Genomic DNA, 26,122 nt, shown 5'->3' with positions numbered 1-26,122 from the left:
TGGCAATTTGTTCCCTGGACCATATTTGTATTTATAGGATTCCTGCTGGTCCCTGAAATGCCTTTTCTTTTTCTCACCAATTAAAAATCCTACATTTCTTGAAGACCAGTGCTCAGATCCTACCTCCTGCTTTAGGCGCCTATGAAACCTTATCTGGAACTAGAAGGTCAACTCTGTTGCTAGGTAACATACTACTTACAGCTAAAATGATGCCTGGTTGGTAAATTGCATCTGGACTAGGAAGATTTACACATGAACTATAAATACCTGACGGGGATGTGATACTTCGGAGTTCCCTGAGTGATGACTCGTGATTAGGCAGATCCCTTGTCCCTGGAGGCTAGGGCTATGGAGTTGTTACAAGAGATATTGCCTCTTACAGGGCATGAGGTTTCTAATCCAGGAACATTCTTATACCCACTCAATATTGATCATGTCTTCTTGTATCTGATCTTTCACCTTGGGGAGCCTGGACTAATGTTTGTACTGATATAAAGAATCCCATCGAAGAGAAATTCTGAAGCTGCCCTGCAGGCCAGTGGCATTTCTTGTATTACATCTTTCTTGATAAATCTTCTATGGCTCATAGTAGGCTTATGAGTCTGAATGTTTAACTGGACTAGGAAGACCTGCTTTGGGGAGTTGCATCAATATACAGACATGTTGTCCTACATGCTAATACCCCTTGTACACCTGGACTTAAAACCAACAGGACGGATAGGGCTGGGGTAATAAAGCATAGCTTACCTTTGGAAGGAGCTGGATTGCCTGTAGAATTCTTTGTCTGTGCCCAGAATTAAGGATTCCAATTTCTAACAAATCCTGATCTTCCATAACATTGCTTCCCTGAAACAAAACCAGATATGCTATAAATTAACTCAGGCATTTCTACTGTGGGTGAATAATTATTTGCTTGATACAGAGAAAAATAACCAACAAGTGATCTGATTTTTGTTAACAAAAACGGAGTAATTCTTCTGAGAGGGTGAGGTGAGAGTAGGCCACCTAGGTGACTGAGTTGAAGGTTCTGGGAAAGCTTCCTTTGCCTCACAAATGCTCTCACGGTTTACTATTTATGGTTGGATTATCTGCATTGGGAATTCATTCCTGTGACTCAAAAGTCTGTTCTTCTAAAAATGTATATGTTTCTAGGAAGAGTTGCCATTTAAAACTATCAGTGACCTTTACGTTGATGTGAATGAATTAGTTTTTCTCCTCTGAAAACAGATTTTGTAAGGAGAGCTGACAGAAAAACTACAGTATACTAGACAAGTTGAAAGAGAATTAATAATTAATTTTAAATATTGAATGCCAGACCGCTGATCAAGATGTGGGGATAGAACAATGAATAAGATTCAGGTCCCTGCCCTCAACTGTCTATTCCTTCCAGTTCAGTGATGGAAACAGATTGTTCAAAGGAAGTTAGAATGCGGTGAATGTGCTAGGATGGTGACACATGCTTGGGAGTGTAGAGGGGATGTTTTTGGAGGAGATGATGTCTAATCAGATATCTGAAGGATGGTAGGATTAGAAACATCGAGTTCTGGGATGAGTTGGAGAGAGGAGCAAAAGGTAAGGAGAGACCAGTCTATACAGATGTGCCACATTGAGGAATTTAAACATTGTCTTGACCATAATGAGAAGCCATTCCTTTAAGAAAAGGAATTACATGATGAGACCCCAAATTCAGAAGGATTAATTTGGTTTCTGAGGCTGAGTCTCCATTTTCTTACCTATAATATGGTGAAGGTGAGCCACATAATCTCCTCCAAGGATCAGTCTAGTCCTGAAATTCTGATTTCAATGATTTTTTTTATCTTGGATTCACATTCTAACACAGAAATTTATAAATTGCTTATTTCATCCCTAAATTTTCATCATTTGGATATTGCAAGCTAAAGCTTCCTTTTAAATTAAGGAGTCCATAGAGAAATTCAAGAACTCAGATCACTGCTTTTATGGGCAAATCAAATTCTGCCTTATCAATGTATAAAACAAAAACACTCATGAATAGAAATTACAGACTACCTATTTATGGAGAGCAATGGCTATCTATGGACATTTGAAGCAAAAGAGAATGAACAGGAAAGGGCAATCATGGGAGCATGGACACCATTAGGGGGCTACAATAGTTGTTCTAGAGATGACATGGGCTTAGACTAAGGCAGTGGTCATGGGAGACAGAAAGAAGTGGGTGGATTTAAAAACTATCAAGAAGTTTTACTTGGTGATTGAATGCGCAGAATGATGGAGAAATGCAGAATACACATCAGTTCCAGGCTTGGGCAATAGATGTGGATCATAATGCCTTTTCTGAGATGATGAAAGAGGAAGGGCCAGTCTAGTGTGGTGAAAAGACTAATGGCTTTCCCTGGACAGGCACAGAATAGATGAATGTAAACAATTTAATATCAGACTATGTTATAAATGGATAATTGACCGTTCTTAGAAAGATTAAAGTCATTAAAATAGTACCACAGCTATGCATTTAAAATGGGCATTCACTGGACAAAAACATTCCACCTACTCATAGCATCATTTCTGTGCTTAAGCTACCCTGGCTGTCTCGGAGGAGGCAGAATGATCCAGGTATATAGCAGCATGATAATAAAAAGCCTAATGAAAAACAAATAAAGCCAGTCTTGGCAATATGCCATAGGAAACATTGCTCTCAAGAAATTACTCAGGGCACACAATAGAGCATGGCTAAGAATATAAATGACTTCATTTTGAGAAAGCGTTATTATTTTCAGAAATGGACTATTGTGTCATGAGCTGGATATATGATACCATTCTGTGTTTGACTTTCACTCTTTAAAGGGTTTTCCAAAGGAGTTAAAAGGCCCTTAAAAACAAAAACAGAAAAACAAAAAACCTTTGGCCACCTATGTATTAGATCATTACCAGGTTTTCCATGGGCTAAATTACCAGCCCACAACTTCAGCTTATGCAAAATATAGAACCTAGTTTCTTTGTACAAACACAAAACACACCAGGATGCTACAGTCTGAATTAGCTACTATTTATAGGTAAAATACTGAAAACTTTTGACTTCAATGTCAGAATACTGAAATGATTTGAAGAATTAAATCCTTAAAGACCATTGTTCTTCCTCTAAACCACCAATATACTGCCTTCTCTATCTTCAGTAAGGGAGGAAACATTTTGAAGAATTGTAGGAAAGTTAGACACCTCTTTTTGGGTCAGATTTCCTAGCATACAGGATAACTACCAAACATGTTTGAAAGATGAGTGAAAACTATAGGAAGCACAATGCAAATGGTGAGAATGTGCCCAAGAGGAAATGGTACTAATTGTGGAAATGTAAAGAAAAGGATTTTCTGTTCCCAGTGAGGCATGCTGTTAGAAATTTTCTATTTTCTCTCTTATTGTAATGTCTAGGGATACCAAAAATATCCTGGTGCATCATCTAGCCAGTCTTTTTTCAAGATAGCACCAGGCTTGGAGTCTTAAAGACCTGGGTCTGAGTCTTGTCTAGGCAAATGTGGTTAAGTCATATATTATTTCTGGGCTTCATGGTCCTCACCCACTAAATGAAGTCATTTAACAAACACCCATTCAATTCTAAAATGCTGTGATTTCAGTCATGTCCAAATTTTTGATTAGTTTCACTCTGTATAAATATAGACCGTATAGTTTGAAATTACATTTTAGTGTTTCAGAACTTGTAACCTAAATAGCTTCAAGAAGTAATTATAGAGAAGTGCAAGAATGCATGGGTTTTTTTTCCTATTGACAAATCAATCTCAGTATTAGGAACTTATGAAATTTCTTATTAAGAGAAATTATAGAGTACTTCATTTTTGTAGTATCATGGGTTCTTACAGCTTTTCAGAGAAAAATCAGATGTTTCAAATCTTGCAACTAGCTATTTCACATGTATTTGGGTAACAGTTGTGCCATTAAGGACAATAAACATTGTTATTCTTCCTAGGGAGCTAAAGTTTATTCTCATATTATCACTTGCCTTCACTAAATGTCAGAAAATCTCAGATTCCTTTTTCCTCAACAAAAGCTGAACATAAACTCTACAGTCCTCCTTCCTCTGTCCATTTTTCACATGACTGCCAGATCAATGGTGTTTGGAGAAAAGCTCCAACATCGCCATCTTCTACTTAACCACCTACTGCATGGCACTCTCTACCTCCTCATCCCCCCAGTACACATGCTGTCTCCACCTCTTCATCCCCCACTTACTCCTCAACCCACACCAATAGGCTTTTACCTCCATCAATGTCACATAATTTCTCTATGAAATGTTAAGAATGACCTCTCAGTTGTCATTCCTAGTTGATTCTTTTCAATCCTGATTTCAAGGACTCATTGGCCACATGTGGTTGGTGCTTACATATTAGACAATGCATAAAGAGAACATTCACCTCATCAGAGAATGTTCTACTAGACAGTTAAGGACATTGAAACTGTAGTAGAATCACATGAAGGGGGCCAAAATGAGGATGCGACAGGGAATCAGAGCAGGGAGTCAAACACACTCATGCACCATCATCAGGATATCATTGATGTGCCTCTGAGTCAAAGTTCATGAACATTAAACTAAGAATTTTTAGCAAATTCTTTTCTAATTTTTCAGTCATTAAAACAAATTAGTAGCTGGTTCTACTTTCATTGGTGTTTCTTTATTATGGGGTGAGAAATCTATGTGACCAAAATGACAAGTCCAACTGAGAAGTTATTTACTGTTTTCTTAGCCCAATACCAGGCATGAGGTGCAGACATTTGAGGAATACTCATCAGTAGATTAAGTTGTTTAGTCAACGACTTTCTAGAAAGATCAAAGGCCCAAAGCAGTGTTTTTGAAACAGCTGTTCTTTTACTGACAGGAAATGTTTAATCCTGGGAGTCTTTGTTGTTTTCTTTAATCATAGAATGAAGAAAAATAATATAATATTCTATGCACTGAGAGCTGAAAGCTGAAGTTCTCTGACCATGGGGAGAATAGCATATGTATTCTTACGTATTGGATTTTCTCAGCTGTGATAAACTTACAAGATGACCAAATAGAATAAAAAGAAGTGCTTTGTACTTTAATGATCCATTAAAAGTAGAAAAGCTATTTATTGAAATCATTTCTCAAAAATATCTCTACTGATCGCTTCTGCCTCTGAGAATTCCAGCTTAAAAAGTTCTCATTTTCATAACCTTAATGTCATATTTGTTTCAAAGCCTTTCCTTCACATTGCAAATTATGTAAAATGCTAAGGAAACATATTTAAGGACCACAGAGAACTGGTTTCTTTTTAATACAAACTTGAGTTGGATGTTATTTATTCTCTCTCTTCAGTTCAAGACTGAAAAAAATCAAGAAGATACTGTTGATTGGAGAAAATTTCTTTTGCTCTACAATTAACTAAATTAGATTCTTCTTTACAGTTTGTGTGGCCTCAAATATTTAAAACAGAATGTTTGGGTAATAGAGTGACACCATGATCTTGCAAACTCACACATGGAAAAAATAGTGTATTTTTAATATAATCTTTAACGGCACAAATGACATAGTGGCATAAAACTACATATGATTTTCTCGGAATAAGAATGCTACGTCTTAGCTTCTATAAAGACTTTAAGTCAATTTAATATCAATTTACAGGTAAACTCAATGTATTTCTTTGCTGCATGAAAATGATAAAAACTGTTGCAATAAAGACAAAATTTATAATCCCCTATCAGTGTTGGAACGAAGCTTTATTTAGTTTATCAGACAGAAACATAAGTGATCAGATAATGGATGATGTGCTTCTTCCAATTTTAATTCCCTTTCTCACATTAATAAAATGGTAGTAGAAGAAACTTTTGTAGTATATTTTTTACATCTGTCTTAGCCCGCCATTTGAACATATCCTGTCTACTGCAATGGAATTTCTTGTTCACAGCTTAACTAAATTTTCATGTTTTTAGCTTATGAGGAAAGTTTTTTAGATTCTTCAGACCACATGGATTATTGATTCAAATAAATGTCACATCGCTGAGCAATAACTTAGACAGCATCTGATATATGCAAGTTATATATTTGAATAGACTCATTTTTTAAGATTAGCACCTAACAGTTAACATGACTGAAAGTTTTATGCTACCAATTTTTTCCTTTTTATTTTTCAAGCCTTTTCCCCCTTTGAAACACCTGTTTTCAAGCTACAGAGAGAAGGGAAGGATATTTAAGCAATCAATTTATTTCTTAAAGTATTGAGCAAGGTTTGGTGATATCATAAATTATAATTATGATTCATTTGCAACATGTGTTCATGTAGATTTTAGAACTATGTATATTTATAAAAGACTGTCTTTGGTCAAAAATTTCATAGCTGTAAGAGAGGTAGACTATTCATTTTTAGCTCATCCCCAGTTTCCACAAGAAAGAAGAAAAGCTGATGTGACCAAAAAAAAAAGAAACTTATTTGTATGTTCTTACTTTTTTCTGATACATACATATGAAAATATAAAGCATATAAACACCTATTGCCTTCCTTCTATTTTCACACTAATAGCAGCTGGTGGAAGTTAGCGCAAAGTAAGTTGCACACGCATTAAGTTCCTATTCTGTGCCAGGCACTGCTCTAAATGCCTTAGGAATATTACTTTATTTAATTCTCACAACCCTCTTAGGTAGGTACTTATATAACTTGCTTCCATAACTGATAGGAGCCTTTCTCATAACTATCATCTGATATTGCTTCCGGTGGGGTTAGTGTGGGAGAGAAAAGGTTTAGTAAACAAAAAATGTGGTTAGACCTATACCATTTGTATTTTACTTTGGAGCCATTTGAAATTCACATTTGAAAGCAAGTGTGCAATGGATTTTGTTTGATTTTATAGAGTTTAAGCAATGATGAATCCCACTCTATAGAAGGGAATTTGGAAAGCCATCTGATCTATTCTTCCCTCCTCTGCTCCAGTCTTTTCTGCTCACTGAATCATGGAATCAGGGTTGGGAGGGACCTGGGGGCTTTTCCATTCTAAACGTTCCCTAACTATCTGCAAGGCTTTGACTTGCCTCTCTTTTGAAGCGTGGTGTCTAGCTGGGTTACACCATTCCCAAAGGGGTAGGGCAGATATTAAAAGCTTTAAATGGTCTTTCCCAGCAGCTGAATCTGAGCAGGGGGTGGGATAGGGTTGTGGGGACACCTCAGTCCTACTCTTTTAGCTCCCACTGCACTGCAGACTGAGTGTGACAGGAGAGCTATTAGAAGAACATGCCAAAAGCGGAGATGAAAGAAAAACAGTTAGCAGCTGTCCTGTGTCCTTTTCCAATCTCAAGCTGTGAAGTTAAAAAATTTTTTTTTTCCTTGGGTAGGCTGTACATAATCTTGGCAGGTATCTGAGTTTTGTTCTTCTATCTAATATGCTAAACATTTCCCAGTGCCTTACCAGAGAAAAGTGAGCAGCAATTAGGTTAGGTTGGACCCCCTGCTCTTAACAGAAGAGGAAAATGGCACCTTTGTATTTAGAACAGGCTCCTCTTGCAAATGATCTCTCACTGGTGATAGAGAACTCCAAAAGGACAGGCTTCTCTTGAGAGAAGCAAAATTTGCTCCTGGGTATGACCAGCACAGTCACACACAACGAAGCAGGAAAAAGTGCCTAAAATGACTAATAATAGCTACCAGCCATTAAGCATTCACCATGTACCAGGTACTCTGCCCTTCTTATTTATAAATCTTACAACAATCTTCTACAGTAAGGGGCAGGACCTTCATTTCATACACAAGGAAACTGAGTGTCAGAGCTGTGAAACAATTTAGCCAGGTTCACACAGTTAGCATATGGCAGATCTGGGATCAGTGTTTTATTTAGTCAGACTCTGATGCTCATGCTTCCTTCACTATGGAAAGAGAACCAAATGTTTAGTAGGGGACCTTTTCTGGATGGAGATTCCATTCAACAGACGTGTACCACTGCCAAGAAGTAACTCCCATGACTCTATTTTCACACACAGCCTTACATACCATTGAAAGTGGCTGCCGCCATAGTTCCTCCAATACATTTTATTTCAAATATGTTATTTATCTTCTGAAAAGTCAAGTGGTTAGTTCTCCTTCCAACTATCTTAGTGTAACCTAGAACCAAGCATGTTAATGTAAGCAACCCAGGGTGTTCCTAGCTAAATACCAAGTAACCTGCCATGTTATGAGCCAGGGAGGTGCTGGGAGGTGGGGAATAATAGCATGGCTTTGAGTTGGTACTTGTTTGCTCTGCTGCAGAGCCTTGGCAAATCATCTGGCTGGTCAACTGGGAAAGTGAAGTTCTCAGGGTCAGGGCCACGTTTGCATAATCTTCCTACAGGTCTTTTTCATAACCATGATTCAGGAGGGAGGATGTCTAAAAAGGACATAATAAGGTAGAAGATGTCTGAGAATGAATTAAAGACATTTATGTCCCTAACTTAACATGTTCTAAATTCAAAGAGAAGAGAGTGAGTTGTAGTCCCCTGAGGAGACTAATGGTGAAGATGGATAATTTAGCCCTCTGGGAACCGGTAGGCCAGTCATAAAGGGCACTCATTAGTCCATCAAAGAGGTGGTGTCTTCAAGGATCAGACCTCAACAGATTTAAGGATGATGGGGTCTCCTGACACTGAGAGCTATACTCAGAAATAGCCAAATAAACTTAAAAGGAGAGGAGCAAAGAGGAAGAGAAAGGCACGGAGGGAGGGAAGGAAAGAGAGAAAGTGATGCTTATTAAGGGTGAAGGTGGTAGTGTGGGAAGTAGGGTTGCCAGATAAAATATAGAAATTCCAATTTAACTGGGATTGTGTATTTTTATTTGCTGAATCTGGCAGCCTTAGAAAGGAGGCCACCAAACGCTGGAAACAATCTGGCAGAGTCCAGTCTAGAATCAAAGCTACCACTGAGGTAGGACCTGCCGCTCATTCATTTATTCAGCATATATTTGTTCAACTGATATTTTGTGAGCACTTACAATGCTCCAGGCACTGAGCCAGGTCCTGGGATACACTGAGAAAAGGATAAACAAGATCCCTCTACTTTTAGAGTTTACAGTGCAGTGGGGAAAATAGAGAGTAATCAAATAAAAAATAAGACAAGTAATTATTATTTAGCTGAGTTTTATATGTGCCAAGCACCATTAAATGCTTTGCCTTGTTGATTGTTCACAACAACCCCAGAGGTTTGCAAATGAAGAATTGAAGACAGGGAGAACCTAATAATTTGCCCAAGGTCATACAGCTAGTAAAAACTGCTATAAAGGAAATGAATACAGTGCTGTGTTAAAAAAAAAATTACAAGGAACAACTTTGTTAAAAAGACTGGTTAGGAAGGCCTCTTTCAGAAAGTGGCATGTAAACTGAGATGTGAAGGATGAGAAGGAGCAACCCAACCATGACAAGAGCCATTAGAAGGGAATTCCAGTCAGAAGGAACAGAAGTAGCAAAGGCATGGAAGTAAGAAAAGAGCCAGGGATGTTCTACGAACAGGAACAGGTAGAAGGCTAGTAACATTGGAATTTAGTGACTGAAGGCTAGTAAGAGGATTTTGGAGGGGGAAACAGGGTATAGATAATGCCAGGCCTTGCAGACCCTGATAAGGACTTGACTTTATTCTAAATGCAGTGGAAAACATTACATGACATAAACTGTCTTACACTTTTTAATGTGCTCTGGCTATGGTGTCAAGTATGGATGGAGAAACTGGGTGATATAGAAGTTGAGTTCCACAACCAACATTGAAACAACAGCCCAGAAACATCAAAATCTGAGGAAAAAGTGATAAAATATGACCTGTTGAGAAAGAGAAAAATACCATATGATATCACTGATAAGTGAAATCTAAAAATAGAAAAAAGAAGACACTAGTGAACTTATCTACAAAATAGAAACAGACTAAGACATAGTAAACAATCTTATGGTTACGGGGTGGAGAAGGGGGTGGGAAGGGATAAATTGGGAGTTCAAGATTTGCAGATACTAACCACTATATATAAAAAAGATAAACAACAAGTTTCTTCTGTACAGCACAGGGAACTGTATTCAATATTTTGTATTAACCTATAGTGAAAAAGAAATGAAAACAAATACATGTATGTGTATGTATGACTGAAACATTCTGCTGTACACCAGAAATTGACACAGCACTGTAAACTGACCATACTTTAATAAAAAAAAAATGACCTATTGAGAGAGAAGGGTGGGGGGCAATATAGGGTAGGGGAGTAAGAAGTACAAACTTTTATATTTTATAAAACAAGCTACAAGGATATATTGTACAACACAGGGAACATAGCCAACATTTTTAATAACTAAAAATGATTAAGATTATAAATTTTAACATATGTATATTCTACCACAATAAAAATTTAGGGGAAAAAATATGACCTGTTGGAGAACCATGGGAAATGGTCTCACAGGGGAGTCAAGTTTCCAAACCAAATATCACCTTCACGTGAATCAAAAAGAAAAGCCAGATGGTAAAGATAAAAGTCAGAACAGTCTTTGATATAGGGCCTAAATTGATACACCTTTGATAGTGAGTAATTCTTATCACAGTGCAAGCGTCCATACTCCACGGACGTGTTGATTCTGTTTCTAGGCTGTGGCAGACACTGTTGGGAGGCTGATCCTGCTCTCCCTTGCTATCTTCTACTATGAAGGCTGGACAAGCTAAATGTTCTCAGCCTCCCTTGAAGCTATGGTTGGACATATGACCGAATTTGCCCCCTGGGGAGCTTTAAAAAAGTTTTTACTTCTCTGATGAAAAGGGAGAGAGTCACCTCGTACCTTCCTGTGTCCATAAGAAAGTGGCTGTGACTTCCCCCAGGATGAGTGGGGCCAACTGTTCATACAAAGTGACAGAAAGAGGGGGGAGGGTACAGCTCAGTGGTAGAGTGCATGACTAGCATTCACGAGGTCCTGGGCTCAATGCCCAGTACTTCCAGTAAAAATAAATGAATAAGCCTACTTACCTCTCTGCCAACACCACCCCTCACCCCAAATCCCAAAGTGACAGAGGAGGGGTCCACAGTCCAACTGACCCTCCAAAACAAATATCCCCATTGGGTATCTGTAAGCAGGCAAGCATGGGCTATGGGAGGGTTAGTCCCTGAATAAGAAAGATTACTTAAACTCTCTCCATCTTTTGTTATCTAAGTGGCTCTGACCAGTGTAGATCTCTCAGTGAAAATAATGACGAACAACATATGGACTATGGTATGTAATAGAGGTCATAATAGAAGCAAGCAGAGTATTTACAATCTACTTTGAACAGACCTGGCTGTGATAACCACAAAGAAAAACAGAGAAGGGATATTACAAAGAATGAATGTTATCAGCACCAAACTGGGAGGGGGTGTCAATATTTTAAATTACCTCTTTTCATTTTGACTTAAAATTGTGGAATTTCATAAAATGATTACTTGAAGGAATTTATTTTCTATAGATTTTCATTTCTGTTCACCATTCTGTTTGGATGTGAAATTAACAAAGTGTTCATAAGGTTGACAGATTTTAAATTTAGGAGTGGCTTGCAGCTTCTAATTGAAGATGACAGGCATCCAGAGATTGTACAGAGTCATCATGATTCTAAAGGAAGCACATTTTTACACAAATTTAATCTTTTTATAGGAAAGAATTTTATACTTGAAACTTAAACACATTATAATCTTAACAGAGCAGAAACAATGAGAACACTTGGGGGTATGTTAGGTTGGCCTCAGTGTGTGGCTCTTCCCTGTACTCTCGAGATGTCAAGGTTTGTGGTCAGATTGTTTGTAACTTGGAATGCCTTTGATGGACGGTGGATAATTATTATCCTATTGAAACAGTTGACCAGAATATTCTTTCTCCATTTATAATTATGGTTTTAGTTTTGAAGACATTTTAAGAAAAATGTCTTCAGTAGAAAAACATTTTTTCACCAGTGAAGACTTTATTTCGATTTGCTTCATTTAAAAATCTGATGGTAGGGCAACTCACTTGCATGATGTTTTAGACTGAATGCCCCCGTCCCTCCTCCAAATTCCTATGTTGAAACCTAATCCCCAGTGTGATGGTATTTGGAGATGGGGCTTTTGAGAGATGCTTAGGTCTTAATCTTAAAAGGGATTAGAGCCCTTATAAAAGAAGCACTAGAGGGCTCCATTGCCTGCTCCACCAAGTGAGGACACAGAGAAAAGATGGCTACCTATGTACCAGGACGTGGGCCCTCACCAGTCACTGAATCTGTTGGTAACTTGATCTTGGACTTCCCAACCTGCAGAACTGTGAGAAATAAGTTTCTGTTGTTTATATGCCAACCAGTCTATGGTATTTTGTTATAGCACCTTGGATGGACTGACACAACACTGGAATTAAGGGTGAGGAGATGGTCATTGTGGGTTAGACAGGCAGGCTAACCCAATCAAGAGGTTAAACCAAAACCTGAGCAAAACCACAATTAAGAAGAATCCTTTGAGCTGTTGTAGAGCTATCCTACTCCACTATTTGGCCTTGTGTTGAATACAAAGGGAAAATCTGTACAAGGCACACAAATAGTCCTTTTTCTTTTTAATAGCAAGTATATCATGAAGAATACTCTCTCTCATTTTCTCCCACCGTTTTCTTAACGAAATAATACGACTCAACCAGAATGAGAGATAGGAGAAAGAAAAGAAGGCACCTTTTCTTATAGTAAAAATTATTGAATGTCTCCTTGTTTCATTCTTCTAATTAAAGAGAGAAGGTGTTGGGTTATACTTCTAAAATAGTCAACTGGTACCCAAACCATCATAAAGTCCTTCATATCAACCTGGGAGTTCTTAAAAACAGACATATCCTTCCCAGGTTAAAGCAGATTCTAAATAGGCCATAGAATCTCTTATTTCTTTCTACTTTATGTTATATGTCCTGTTTTTTTCATGAACAGCAAATTTCTTAGGAGAAATAAACATGCTTTGAGCACCTTTGCACCTCTCCTTATCATCTGTTTGCTAAATTCTGAATAAAACAAAACCTGAAAGATTGAAGTAAAAAGTCAAGTACAGATTATTAAAACATCTCATCTAAAAATTACTAAGTTTGTAGGAAAGGATTAAAAAGTTTTGAGCTGCAAATTCTAATATTCAGGATATTTGATTTTCTTTTTCCTAATTGAAGGAAAGATAAAGATGGAGTTTTTGGTACATGATAACACCAAAATGTTCTTAATTTTTCTTTTAGTTTTGCAAATTCCCATGATTTGACTTTCATCCAGGACTGTCAGTTGAGACATCTGATAATCTAAAAGCATTCAGAGAATTAGGATCCCATATGGCTCAAAAATATTTCCTATCCGGCAGGGAAAAAGAGAACATACTGTGAAAATAATACTGGTATATCCTTCAGTCTATGTGTACAAGGGGCACAAATGAATTTAAGTAATTATCCATGGTATAATGATCATATAAAGATTATCAATGTCAATTACAATGAACAAAATAAGAATATACCGTTGTCATAATCATGCTGTATTATGAGAAAGCAGAGGTATATTTCAAAGCCAAGATAGCAATGGAGTGATGTTTTATCCTACAGAAGCAGCATTCATTGGAGATGAGCACTGAATTAGGAGTCCTGGCTTATCATGAACTAATTTTGAAAACCTGGAAGTCATTTAACCTCCTTGGGACTTAATTTTCTCAACTGAACAATGATAAAGTTGGACCAGAAGTTCCCTTCCAACACAGCATCTGTTCTGAAGGTTCTAGCAGGAAGTAAATCTATTCACGTACTTACATTGTTTGAAGAGTAATTCTCTTTGTTTAGGAGGAAGTCATTTTCTTTAAATGAGTGTTTAGTGTTAAGAGATACATTTATATAATGATGAGAAAGGACAGGGACTTGGGCTCAGCCAACTGCACCAACTGAATTAATAATAATAATAAAACAATGTCTATTAATATTTATTGTATTGACTATGGGCCAGACACTGCTTTAATCCTCAGAAAAAAATCTATGAAATTGATATTTCTATTAATGCCCTCATTTGACAGATGAAAAAACTGAAGCTTAGAGATAACTGGGAATTTGACTGAGATCACACAGTAAGTGGCAGAGTTGCTGTGGTAACCAAGGTGGCAATAAAATGAATGATGGAAGCAGATCACCAGATGCCCAGCATCCCATAGTGTCCAGACAGGTGTCTGCCATATGGAATTGCCTCACAGAGATCAGATGGATGAAATACCCCTACTAGCCCAGTGGTCTGCATTAACCTTCTTTCCCACAAGCTCTACTAATGAATCGGAGATTAACAAAAAGAATATGGACTTGGGAGCTCCCGGGTTCACATCACAATTTTGCTCTTTAATAGCAGAGTGACTCTGGGCAAATAAGCTTCTTTTCTTTATCTGTAAAGTGGAGATAACAATGATGTCTTCCTTTCAGGGATGTGGTACATAATGTTTATGAAATTGCTTTAAAAACTATAAAGTAGAATTGCTAAAAATAAAGTATGCCTGCTAGGAACTACTTTTTCCCCCCTCCATCTTTTTTGTTAAGAACATAGAGCTGTAAATCTTCTAGTTTCATGTTGTTTTTGCCAGAAATAGTCTATTCTGAAAGAGGCAGCATGTGTGGTGGAAAAACTGTAGGTTTTATTCCTAGCTCTGCCATTTATTTAGCTTTGTGGCCATGGGCAAGTCACTTAATTGGGCGTCCCGCAGGGCCCCAGGCTCAGAAGAGCCCTGTGCTTGGAGTTTAATGCTCTGTGGCTGCTGTTTAGAAATTCGTCATAATTTTTTTCTTTGGACTTGTATTTTGTAAGTGAAAACTGATGGACAATGGAGTATGTGCTGCGGTTTCTACCATTTCTAGGGAATAGATTCCACTGAAAACTTCTTCACTGCTCCCTGGGCTCTACCTGGACTACATCCCCTACCCACTACCCTGTCCCAACCTACCTCGGAAGTTGCTGCCTCTCGGCTCTCCACCCTCAGCAGGGTCTGGGCACGAGCACAGGGAAGGTGAGGGTTGGGTGCTCATAGTCTATGCACCTTGGGGTGGGACATGGTATCCCTTCTTCCCTCCCTGGCTGACAGCACCATAACACATCGGGTGGGCAGCAGGCTGGAGTTTCCCTTTCACCCAGGTACCAAGTGCATCCTGAGAGAGAGATTTAAAAATCCTTGGAGGTCCCCTATCTCCCATAAACTGAGCTGATGGGCCGTGGGAAAAGGAGATGCCTGGCTTGATGCTGCTGGGTCCAAGGTGCTGCGCATTGGTCAGGGGGCTGATGGGAGGCATGGCTCAGGCTCTGCAGTGAGGCCCCTGTGCCTGCACTAGGAGGCAGGGTCCCAGGTACCTGTGGGGGTCTGCACTCTCCCTGCAAGTATCCTTTGCCTGGAAGTCTCCCTTGGGCTGGTTCTACACCTGGGGGCCTTCTTCCTCCCTCCTTCCAATCTTGCCTGAGTTTGGCTTGTGTTAGGCTTTTAACCACCTCAATGTACTCTTTGGATTAAAGTCATGAACAGGAATTGTGTAATTTTGGTGATTTGCTTCTGAGTTAAATGCTGTGATATTTGCGTTTAAAATTGGTGTTGCACTATAAAAACAAATGGCAAAATTCATGCTAACAACATACAATTTGAATTTTTTCTTTACTCAGAACATTAAATAGCAAACAAACAAACAAAAAACACCATGGCAAGTCTAGACAAAGACCAAGGAAGAAAGTAAAAAGCTTTGTATGTAATTTTAATGGCACTTTTACCCCTGCTTTTTGAGTAAGGAACCCTACATTTTCATTTGCACTGAGTCCCACAAATTATGTAGCTGGGCATGCTCCCAGGGTGTAAGTTTTGCATCGTCATGTGGTCCTTGCCTCATTACACGGACAGACCAGCAGCAGGTCTAGTCAGGGAGCATGGGTGGACTGACCCATGGACAGCTCACTCTCTATCTAGTTTTCTGTGGTTTTATCTTAATCTTTCCAAGAGGGTAGAAAAGGAGAAATTGATGCCATTTCCTTAAAAACTATGGGGGTCATTTAACCCTAACAAAGGTGATGTTTCACCAGATGTTAACTAGGTATCATTTCCATTTGTAGTAAGGACTGGCTTAAAAATTATGAGGATAATGAGAATATTGCCTGCTCTTCTGGGGCTCCTTTATTTATTCGTTCATTCATTCAATCATTTTCTCATTCACTTATACTATCATTTCACAACATGCACTGAGTGTTTACTATGCTGCACACACGTTAAGCTTTGAGAATTCAAAAGTGATTAAGACATTGTCTTTCCTAAAGGACCTCAAAGTTAATGAAAGGTGGGGGTGGGGAGGGAGACAGGTGCATAAATTGATAATTATTTTTTGTGACAGCAAGTGCAATAATTATGGCTATACAGAGAAAAGATCCCTGAAATACACAGGCATGGATCAGAAGAGACATTTTTGGGAGGGTGACATCTCTGTTACTTACTAAGTGATGAGTAAAAGTGAGCCAGGATACAGAAAATGGTAGGGGCAGGGAAGAGAGGGCATTGTATAGATTGGTTGTAGCATGAACAAGGGCACTGAGACAAGAAACAGTGTAGTGATAGTGAAAACCAGCAAGCAGTTTGCTCTTAATCAGGCTGGAAAAATAGGGAGGGAAAGACCAAGTAGCAAGCCTTTTAAACTATGACACCAAGTGGGCTTCCTCCTGTGAATCTGGGTGAGGGAATGGTTTTACACCTGGAAGGAAGCTGGTTGGATTTACAATTTACAGAGCACACACCAGTGGCTACTTGAAGTGTGAATCTGAAGGGATAAAACTGGAAGCTCAAAGCTAGGGCAGCAATAATACAAGAGATAATGAAGGTCTGAAGGAGGACAGTAGTAGCAACGATGGTCCTGTATTAAAGAAATACTAAAGAGTTAAAACTGGCTCAGCTTGATTACTGATTAAATGTAGGGATGAGTGGAAGGGAGGAGCAAGGATGATTATCTGGTCTCTTCTTTGGGTGACTGATGGTTAAGGGGTCAGGTGAGAAATAGACTTCAGGAGGAGGTAGAGATTTTGGAGGTGCAGTGTGGAAGAAAGGTGTATTCTGTTATGTATGTGGTTAGGTGCCTAGGGAACTGGCAAGTGGAGATGTCAGCAGGCAGTTAGAGGAAGCTGAAGTTGGGGGAGAGGTTTGGAGCTGTAGACTAGGGGATGATCAAGATCTAGGTGATGACTGTAACTGTGAGATGGATGAAAGCGCCTATGGGGACACCATGAAAGGGAAGGTCATGAGGAAAAAGAGTATGTTGTCACAGAAGCCAAGAGGGTAAAGAGCTTCACAAATGAGGACATGAACCAGCTGTTAAATATGGCAGAAAGATCCTAAAAGAGGTGGAAGAGGTCCTTTGATTTGCTAACATAGAGCAGCTCAGGAGGGATCACTGGAGGAGTCTCTTCAGGATAACTGCGGGAACAAAAGCCAGATCTAAGAGAACTGTGAAGTGAAAGGTGTGGAGACGGTGAATGTAGACTATTCTTTTGAGAAGCTTGAATGAGTAAGGGAGGAGAAAATTTGGAGCACAGCTGGAGAGGGAGCAGAATCAAGGGAGGGTTGCTTCCTTTTTTCCTTTCTTTTTTCCCTTAAGAATAGGAGACACTTATGCAAGTTTATAGGCAGAAGAAAGGAAAATACTAGTGGAGAGGAAAAGTTTGAGAAGCAGGAGAGAAGGAAAACCGCTGGAAGTCGGAGGGGCAGGCCTGAGTAAGGTAGCACATCCTCTGAATCCGGAGGAAAGGATGGGAGGTTGGGTGAGGATGTAGTATCCTGTGCTCCCGGAGTCCTTCACTGCTGGCACTTCTGCTATCCTTGGCACATGCCAATTCCTCGGGCTGTCTCTATTCTTGAATAGAGCTGTGATAACTGTCAGGAAAATTCAGGCAACTGTGCTCAGTGAATTTTCTACAGATTCACATTATCTAACTACAAATAGAATGAACTTGCATAGCAACTCTTTCTCGAGAAAAAAAATGCTTGCCTGATAACAATTATCTGGTCTCTAATCTTACATATACATCCCTCAATCTTATGAGATTCCTCCCCTATTTTGAGTGGTTTGAGGTTATCAATTATGAACTCCTTCAACATCTCTCCTTTCCATCTCAATTTCTTATGTCCTCACCTTCATCTCAAGTTGTTTCTTGCAATAGTCAAAACTCTATTGATCTTTCAAGGCCCAACTCAAGTGATACCCCTTATCTCTCTTTTGCTTTCATCTCACATATACATTTTAAAGTTATTTTATGTCTCTTATGTTATTTTATAAGCTATTTAACTAGATTTTAGAACAAGAAAGGGATTTAATCAACCAACCAATTGCCCTGATGCCTTTCTTTTTTCAATCTTGTCTTCTTTTCATCTTTTTTTTTTCTGTCTCTTTGACTCATACTTATGTCATTCTTCTGCTGAGCTATTAAATCCCTTAAAGGCAGGTAAATGTTATTTTGCATCTGTTCTAGCAGTGACAATGCAATGTAAATAACAGTGACCTGCTACAGTGAATGGATTATAAGTTCCTGGATGGATAGATAGATAGATAAAGATACATGCATATGCATCGGCAGATGCATATTCATATTCTAAAGTACATCAATTCAGTTCAATACTTATTAGATACTTACTAGCAATTAGGGGTATACAAACATAAAACAAAGCAAAACAAAACATTCTCTGTCTTTCAAGGATGCAAAATCCAGTAGGGCATTCCAATATGTGTGTGTGTAACACCAGTACATAACCACTACTAAACATCAGGAGCGGGCTTTTAGTGTGAACAGGACGTCAATGGGTGGAAGGCACAGTGTAAAAAGCACACATCCATGAAAGACCATGGCCAGAAGGCAGGGTGGAATGGTAAGGGGATGAGGCCAGAAATGTAGTCCGGAACCGGAGAATGAGAGTGCTTCAAAGATATGCTGATGAAACTGGACTTTACTATGAAGGAAACCCAGGAGCCCTCAAAGGTTTTGAGGCAGAGAATATTACTAAGTACGTGTTTTAAAAAGATAACTGACAGCAGAATGGAGGGAGAATTTGAAAAGGATGAGATTTAAGGTAGGTAGGTCAATGAGAGGGCTTTTCTCCCCCTGAGGTATAACTGACATATAACATCATATTCGTTTCTGGTGTGCAACATAATGATTTCATAATGATGCAAAATAATCACCATAGTAAGTCTAGTTAACATCAGTCACCATACACAGTTTCAAAATTTTTTTTTCTTTTGATGAGAACTCTTAAGAACTATTCTCTTAGCAACTTTCAAATATACATACTGTATTATTAACTATAGTCTCCTTGCTGTACCTGACATCCCCACGACTTATTTATTTTATAACTGGAAGTTTGTAACAGTTCAGGTGAGAGATGATAAGGGTCAAACCAGGGCAATCTGGTTACAGATTAGATATGAGTGTGTGTGTGTATGTGTATGTGTGTTGAGGGGGGTAGTGGTAAGCAAAGTTAAGTAAATGCCCAGACAGTATTTGTTGATCCTACTTTAAAAAAGACATTAAATGGCATAGCAATAATGACTGTGATTTATTACACTTTCTGTAACACATTTTTCCAGACTCAGCCCCAGGCAATACTGATCTCTTCTTTACCATTTACAATCCTGTAGGCCTGATTTTGGCAGTTTATCCTCTGTGACCAAGTATTCTTTCATTCGTTCAGGTCTTAAGTTTTGAGCACCCTACGAGCCCATATATCCTCTAGGGAAAGATACATGTTAGTATGCACCTTTTATACTTTTCATGGTGCTTGGCAAAGAGGCCAACAGTAGATACCAAATAAATACTTGTTACATTGAACTGAATGGTAGTAGCTGGGGTTTCCTGAGAGTTTTATTTCCTCGCATTCCTTGGCTCTGCAATGCTGTTCTCTCTCTCTCTCTTCACCTTCCCTCCACTATCTTTGTCTAGGTAGTTCCTTTTCATAACTTCTTCCAGGATTTCTTGATTGATTTGCCTAAACTGGATTGAATACTTTTGCTAAGTAGCACTGTCTACTAACTGATTTGTTTCTCTATTAGCTCCATAAAGGCAGAGTGCCTTTTGGTACTTTGCTCACTGTTTTACCCCCAGCTTGAGCCCAGAGCCTGGCAAGCACTGGTTGCTCAGTAAGTATTTGTTAAATGAACATGCCTTTCTGTGGTTTTATTTGTAAATCTGAGCATTTCAAAATCTGAATCTTTAAATAGCTAGATGCAAAGCCCTAGGTTCACCCAGGGCAAAAAAGTAATGGGATACCATCTAGAAAAATCTTTTTATTCTTTATGCTCTTAAAGGCAGGCAGTAGAAATTGAAGTAGCTATTATTATACTTCTGAGGTCTTTTACACAGTTAAAATTCAGAAGAAACACTAAGACAGCTCAAGAGTCCCCTCTCTATACTGCCGCCCTCCCCAGCATTCAAAACACCTGCTTGGTTGCCCATTTTTCTATTTCTCCCCTCTTAACAGAGGCACTGTGGATTGAATCCCAGACCTCGTGCACACCCAGCATGTGCTATACCACTGAGCTATATCCCCACCCCAAGTTGTCCATTTTCTCATGTGTACAATCATTTTTAATTTATAAGTTTCTGTGGGGCAGGAACAGTAAATGTCTCAGAATTAGAAAACAAGTGTGACAACAAAAATACAAAGAAATCAGAAAGTCAGATTCCATTTCAGAAAGACTTAAGAGGTGTAGCTTCAGTGTTCTGCAAACAATACAAGGTCACGGGCAACACAATCTGTTGCTCTGGGCATTTATTTTAGTCATAACAAAATTTTACTTATTGCCACTACGTGGTACCATCTGAGGCCCTAGAGACAGAGATGTTAAGAAAAGCAGATTCAGCCCTTGCCCCTGTGGAGCTTAGTGTTTAGAAACGAAACAGTTGGTGGTGACCTGATTTTGAGGAGGTTGGTTCAGATCAAGACCCAGTTTTGGAATCAGTCCCCCAAGAAATGAGTGGTTTCTGGGATCATAGTTCTGCACAAATTCATGTCTCTGAGTCAAACTGACTTGAAGTGAGGAATTCTCCCTAGCAGATCCTTTACCAGGAGTCTCTGTAAGGGCTTAGATCTTTACTTCAGTACAGATGTTCCTTGTTATCAGCAGGGGGTGATTTTCCCAAAATGTACTACAAGGGGATCAGTTACTATTGGCAGCCTTATTTTCCTGACAAAGAAATTTCCCATTATTCCGATATCCCCAGTCAATGTCTACTACATTTTTTTTATCATCATCAGCCACAATCATGGTGTAATGGAAAAAACATACTGGAATAACTAAAAAGGCTTAGATTAGAAGTACTCAAAGTTGAGACGCCACTATGTGCTCCAAAGGCTAACTATGAAAGTGAGAGGCTACTAGATCTTTGTTAAAATCAGGATCTGAGGATTCTCACCTTCTTACACTTTAGTGGCGTAAAGCAATGCATCCTTCTAAATCACATTTTGGATTACGTCTTAATGGACAATATTTAAATGTGCCAAGCCCATTTAATTAAACAACAGAAATAATATGTGTGGTAGATCTGGGCAAAGAGTGCCTTTAAAGTTATTGTCAGTTTCCAAAGGTATCCTTTAATGTTCAAATTTAGTGACTCATTGATAACTGTAGTCAGAACTATAATTTATACACTGCAGAACACTTTAAAATTCTGCTTTTGGTCATATTATTTCATTGGATAGCAAAGCCTGATAGGCTATTTTGAGACTAACTACTGGAGCAAGAACAGTGATCCAGGTATCCGCTCTGGCTATAGTGTTCCTTCTGCCTCCACTATATCATAATGATGGATACTGTTGCTGAAATAATCATAATAAATCAGGGCTACACATATAAATTAACATATTAGAAAATATAATGGATGATAACCCCATTGTTCCACTTTTGCACTTGTTTCTCAGGAGCTATTTCTTATTTTTGAGGAGTAGCAGCTACACCCTAACTCTTTGAGTAACAATGCACTGTAAAAGTGATGAGAACGGGAAACTGGGCATACTCCTGCACAGAGAAGCCAACTGGGTTGCCAGATGATAAATAAGGAAACTTGACCATGTTGCTTCAGACTTACAAATGAAGCACAAATTAAAATGTTAGTGAGATGTACTTGACATCCCATAGCTTCACAAGGACTGTCTTTGGGAATACCTATTTCTATGGAAAAAACACCTGGCATTCCTTTTTGTAATATTAGACCAAAATATGGGATAATGAAAACAGAAATACCTTATGCAATGTTAATAATCTTTATACTCAGAGAATTCAGTTGAAGCTAGTAACTAAATAAGATGAACTCTGCATCAAGACTGAGCCTGAGAGAAATTGCCAGGCCTGGGTTGCAGGCTGGAACACTAGAGTGAGTTTTAGCAAAGGCTCACTTATAGGTTAGCCACAGTCTTCTCGGGACTCGGTTTCTTCCTCTCTGAGGCTGCAGTAAGATGAACTTCTGCAAGAAAGTACTTCCAGAAAGGCACAGAGAGGTCTGAATAGATAAATAACATAGATATCTACAGAATAGATGCCAGGGGAAGAAAGAAGTGAAAACACACATTGATTCACTATATTTTTAACCGTAGAGACATTAAACTTAACTCATCCTTTAAGAACCAGGATATCTCTATCTTTATATATTTCTCATCGAACTTTCCCCAGGCCTCCCAGGAAGAATATGAAGAATAATGAATTGGTTCCTTCTCTTGTAGATGAGACATGAGGCTCAGCAAGGTCAAATGGCCTTATTCTGATAACACAGCCAGTAACTGCAAAATCAGCGCTAGAACCCCTATGACTTCTACTCCAATGTTTTTTTCCATTGCCCCATGATGATAGATGATGATTTGAAATAGCTACAGTAGATTAAGCTCATGAAGATAGCCCACTATGACAGAAAATTGCACTTGTGCAAACTTGCACGCACTGATCACAGTGCATTTTAGCCAGTGGTCCAGGTCTCTATCTCTCAAACTAGACTATGTTGCTTTGAGGAATGAAACTGTCTTAGTCTATCTAATATCCCCAGTGGTTAACACAGCAACTAAGATATGGTAGATGGCCAGTAAACATTTGAAGAATGAACAAATGAGTGACTGAAAGCATAATCTAATCTGGAAAAATTGCCTTCAGGAATTGTGAGTCTGAGAAAAAGAGTGGGATGCAGGCAAAAGAATACAGAATAATGTTGAGCGATCATGGTCATTGAGTTGTGTACTAATACTAGGGTAAATAAAATAGATTAGAGACAGTAAGACATAACTAGAAAAAGATGGAGTGTTTACTTTGTTTGCTTTTGCTTTTAAGTTGACAATTTTATTTATGAACATTGCAGTAGGATCTGAGCTAAAAAGAGAGCAGGTAAGAAGACAGGTGGCTTGGAGAAATGGTTGAAGAGAAAAAACAGGAAGCAGAGTTTAGACCACAGAAGAGGATAAAGAGGGAAACTGTAACAATATTTAACAGGGAAAGGAGAAAAGAGAAAAGAATAATCTTTCAGTAGGACATTCTATGGGCATAATATGGTTCTTCAGGGAATTTCAGAAGCTAAGAGAGCAAAAGGGAGAAACTGAAGTCATGGAATGAGAAAGGAGAGTCAGATATACGGCATTAACCACTCATAGGGAAAGAAGAAGGGAAGAAAACAGCCTCAAAGAGTCATTCCTGTCATGAGGCAGGAAACTCCTCATGTCATGCAGGTAGCAATTAAGGCCAAATTGTGAACTGGTGGTGTGTCCTCCACTGCTTCCTCCTCATACTCACTTTGCTCTTAGGGCTGCTTCCTGCCAGGCAAGGGAACTCTCACTGGGCTGTAGAATTTGCCCAAGCTCTGGACCTTTTTCTACTGTTTTTCATCCATCAGAACTTGCTCAGTCTCCATCTTAGTCTCTCAGAATACCCATTGCTATGAAAAGACAAGAAAGCTAATTGGTTCAAGTCAAGTCATTCCTATCACAGGCTTGGCTAGCTACTGGTTGCCTTGCCCATCATATACAATGGCAGTGCCATTAACACAAAGTAAATGAATGGACGGAATTCCTTGTGTGCCAGGCCATGAGCTAGATGCAGCAGAAGATGGTGGAATAGCTCATAAGCTTTGAAGACAGACACACCAAAGACAGAGGTCCACTCCACAGTTTCCTACCTATGTGCCTGGGGAAGTCTTTTCTGGATCTTTAGTTTCCTCCTCTATGGAAACAGAGATAATGTTGCTGACTTTGCATGGTTGTTATTAGGATTCAAAATATGTGTAAATGATAATAATGCTACTTACCATTTATTCACTTATTTATCCATTTATCCCCCTTTTAAAAAGGGAAAACTGAAGCACAGAGATGTAAAGTAGCATGACTAAGGTCACTCAGTTGGGAAGTTTCAGAGCTAACATTATGTCCATGCCGTTGTCTTCATATTCGTAACCATCACACTAAATCAGTGGACAGATGTTTCCATCTACAATAACCATGACCATGAATATCTGCATAGTCCCTCACAGTGGGGAAACACTTCAATTCTCACTAATATCATTCAATCCTCCCAGCAATCCTGTGTGGTACTATTATCCCTACTTTAAGGTGAGGAAAAAGTAAAGCCCAGAGGAGGTAACTCATTGGCCAAACTCAACTAATTAGCGGCAGAACTTGAAATCACATGCAGGGTTTATGAATAAATATAAATAAAAGAAAGAGAGCCAGTCTCGGATAGGTGTCCACATCTGTACCATGTACCTAGGTGGTCTTTTTGCATTTCTTTTAAAGTCTCTCTCATAGTGAAGCTGAAACTTGGCTAGACAGTGTCAGTTAAATGGAAACTGAAAGTGAAGGCATGAATTCATGAATGGATTTGAACTCCTTACTGCAGGAGTACTGGTCAATTATCTCTTACTGAGTGGTGCTATCAGCCCAGGATAAAACAAATTAGATTTTTAAGAAGGTGCAAAATTACCGCTATAAAATCAGATAAGCCCAGTGCAGTTGGGAATAAATTCTATCACAGAAATACATCCTGCCTGATATCAAAGGCAGCCAAGAAACTGTGCCAAGAGTTTCTTGGACGAAAACTGACATTTTCTGCTGTAGAGACAGAAGTGGAAGCACTGATTGGAGAATTATATTATGAAGAGTTCTAAAATATTTATCATCATTCTAGGTCATTTATTCATTTACCCTTTTAATGCTCATTTCTTTTGTGCCACAGGATCAAGCTTAAAAGCAAAGAATAAAAATTCATTTTGTTTTTATACATTAGAATAAAGTAGGAAGCTTCTCTGTTCCTTGGCTTGAAAAATAATAGCATTTCTGATAAATATTAGAACGCTACAATGTTCTTTCAGAAATATGACTTCTGTCACTAATAAGGATGCTGAATTTATTTAAGTAGGTTACAAATTTTTACTTTTGGGGGGCAACTTATGTCAACTTAAATATCTCAAGAGGGAAATAATGATCAAAACAACAAAAATTGCCATTGCTTCACTGAATTGGTTACCCCATTATGCTTCTTCCTAGACTCAACTCAGGTGCCTCCTTCTCCAGGTGGCCTTTTTTGACCCTCCATTTGAATGAAGATGTCCCTTCTCTGTGCTGCAGGAGCACTCTGCACAATCCACCATTCATCACTGCCCTCAGCACACAGTGTGGACGCTGTCTGCCCGCACATCTGCACTCTCGGAAGATGATCAGGACGAGGACCATGTCTTACATTCACCTGGTGTCCTCAGCACCTGGCTCATAGCCAGAGCTTGGGGAATGTTTACTGAGCAGCACTGAATTTTAAAACAACAACCTGACTATAGAAACGCTCCCTCTATCCATATAAAATTTACCATTTCAAGTGTATCAAGTATATTAAAAATAACATTTTCTAATGGTATCAAAGACTTACAAATGAAAGAAAAAGTAAGCTTTTCCCCCAGGTGTTCACTATTGGCCCTCTATATATTAAAAGGTATTTCTTTAAAGTATCTTTTCTATTTTCCAGGCTGGAAGGACACTTTTGCCAATGTCCTCATAGCTTTCTATTTTGGCTCTGAATCCAGAGACATGAAAAAGGCTTGACTCAGCTGCCGCCTAATACTGCACAAGCCTGAGAGAAGACTATTATATAAGCTAATGTGTATTTTAAGGTTTTTTTTTTTTTATAGCCAGT

At 38.7% G+C, this 26,122-nt stretch overlaps 1 protein-coding gene across 7 annotated transcripts in view; it reads right to left on the bottom strand.

The window, feature by feature from the left end:
* ANKS1B (ankyrin repeat and sterile alpha motif domain containing 1B) overlaps window positions 1-26,122 on the bottom strand; it is an 862,484-nt gene that overhangs the window by 307,005 nt on the left and 529,357 nt on the right. For all 7 annotated transcript variants that reach the window (XM_072973193.1, XM_072973192.1, XM_072973191.1 and 4 more), the window contains one exon: window positions 748-846. In XM_072973193.1, coding sequence (XP_072829294.1) covers window positions 748-846 — 99 coding nt within the window. The remainder of the gene's footprint in view (window positions 1-747; window positions 847-26,122) is intronic.

Source organism: Vicugna pacos, chromosome 12 (genome assembly GCF_048564905.1).
Source record: "Vicugna pacos chromosome 12, VicPac4, whole genome shotgun sequence".
NCBI lineage: Eukaryota > Metazoa > Chordata > Mammalia > Artiodactyla > Camelidae > Vicugna > Vicugna pacos.
Note: the sequence above shows the minus strand (reverse complement) of the source record. Positions and strands in the feature narration are given on the sequence as shown.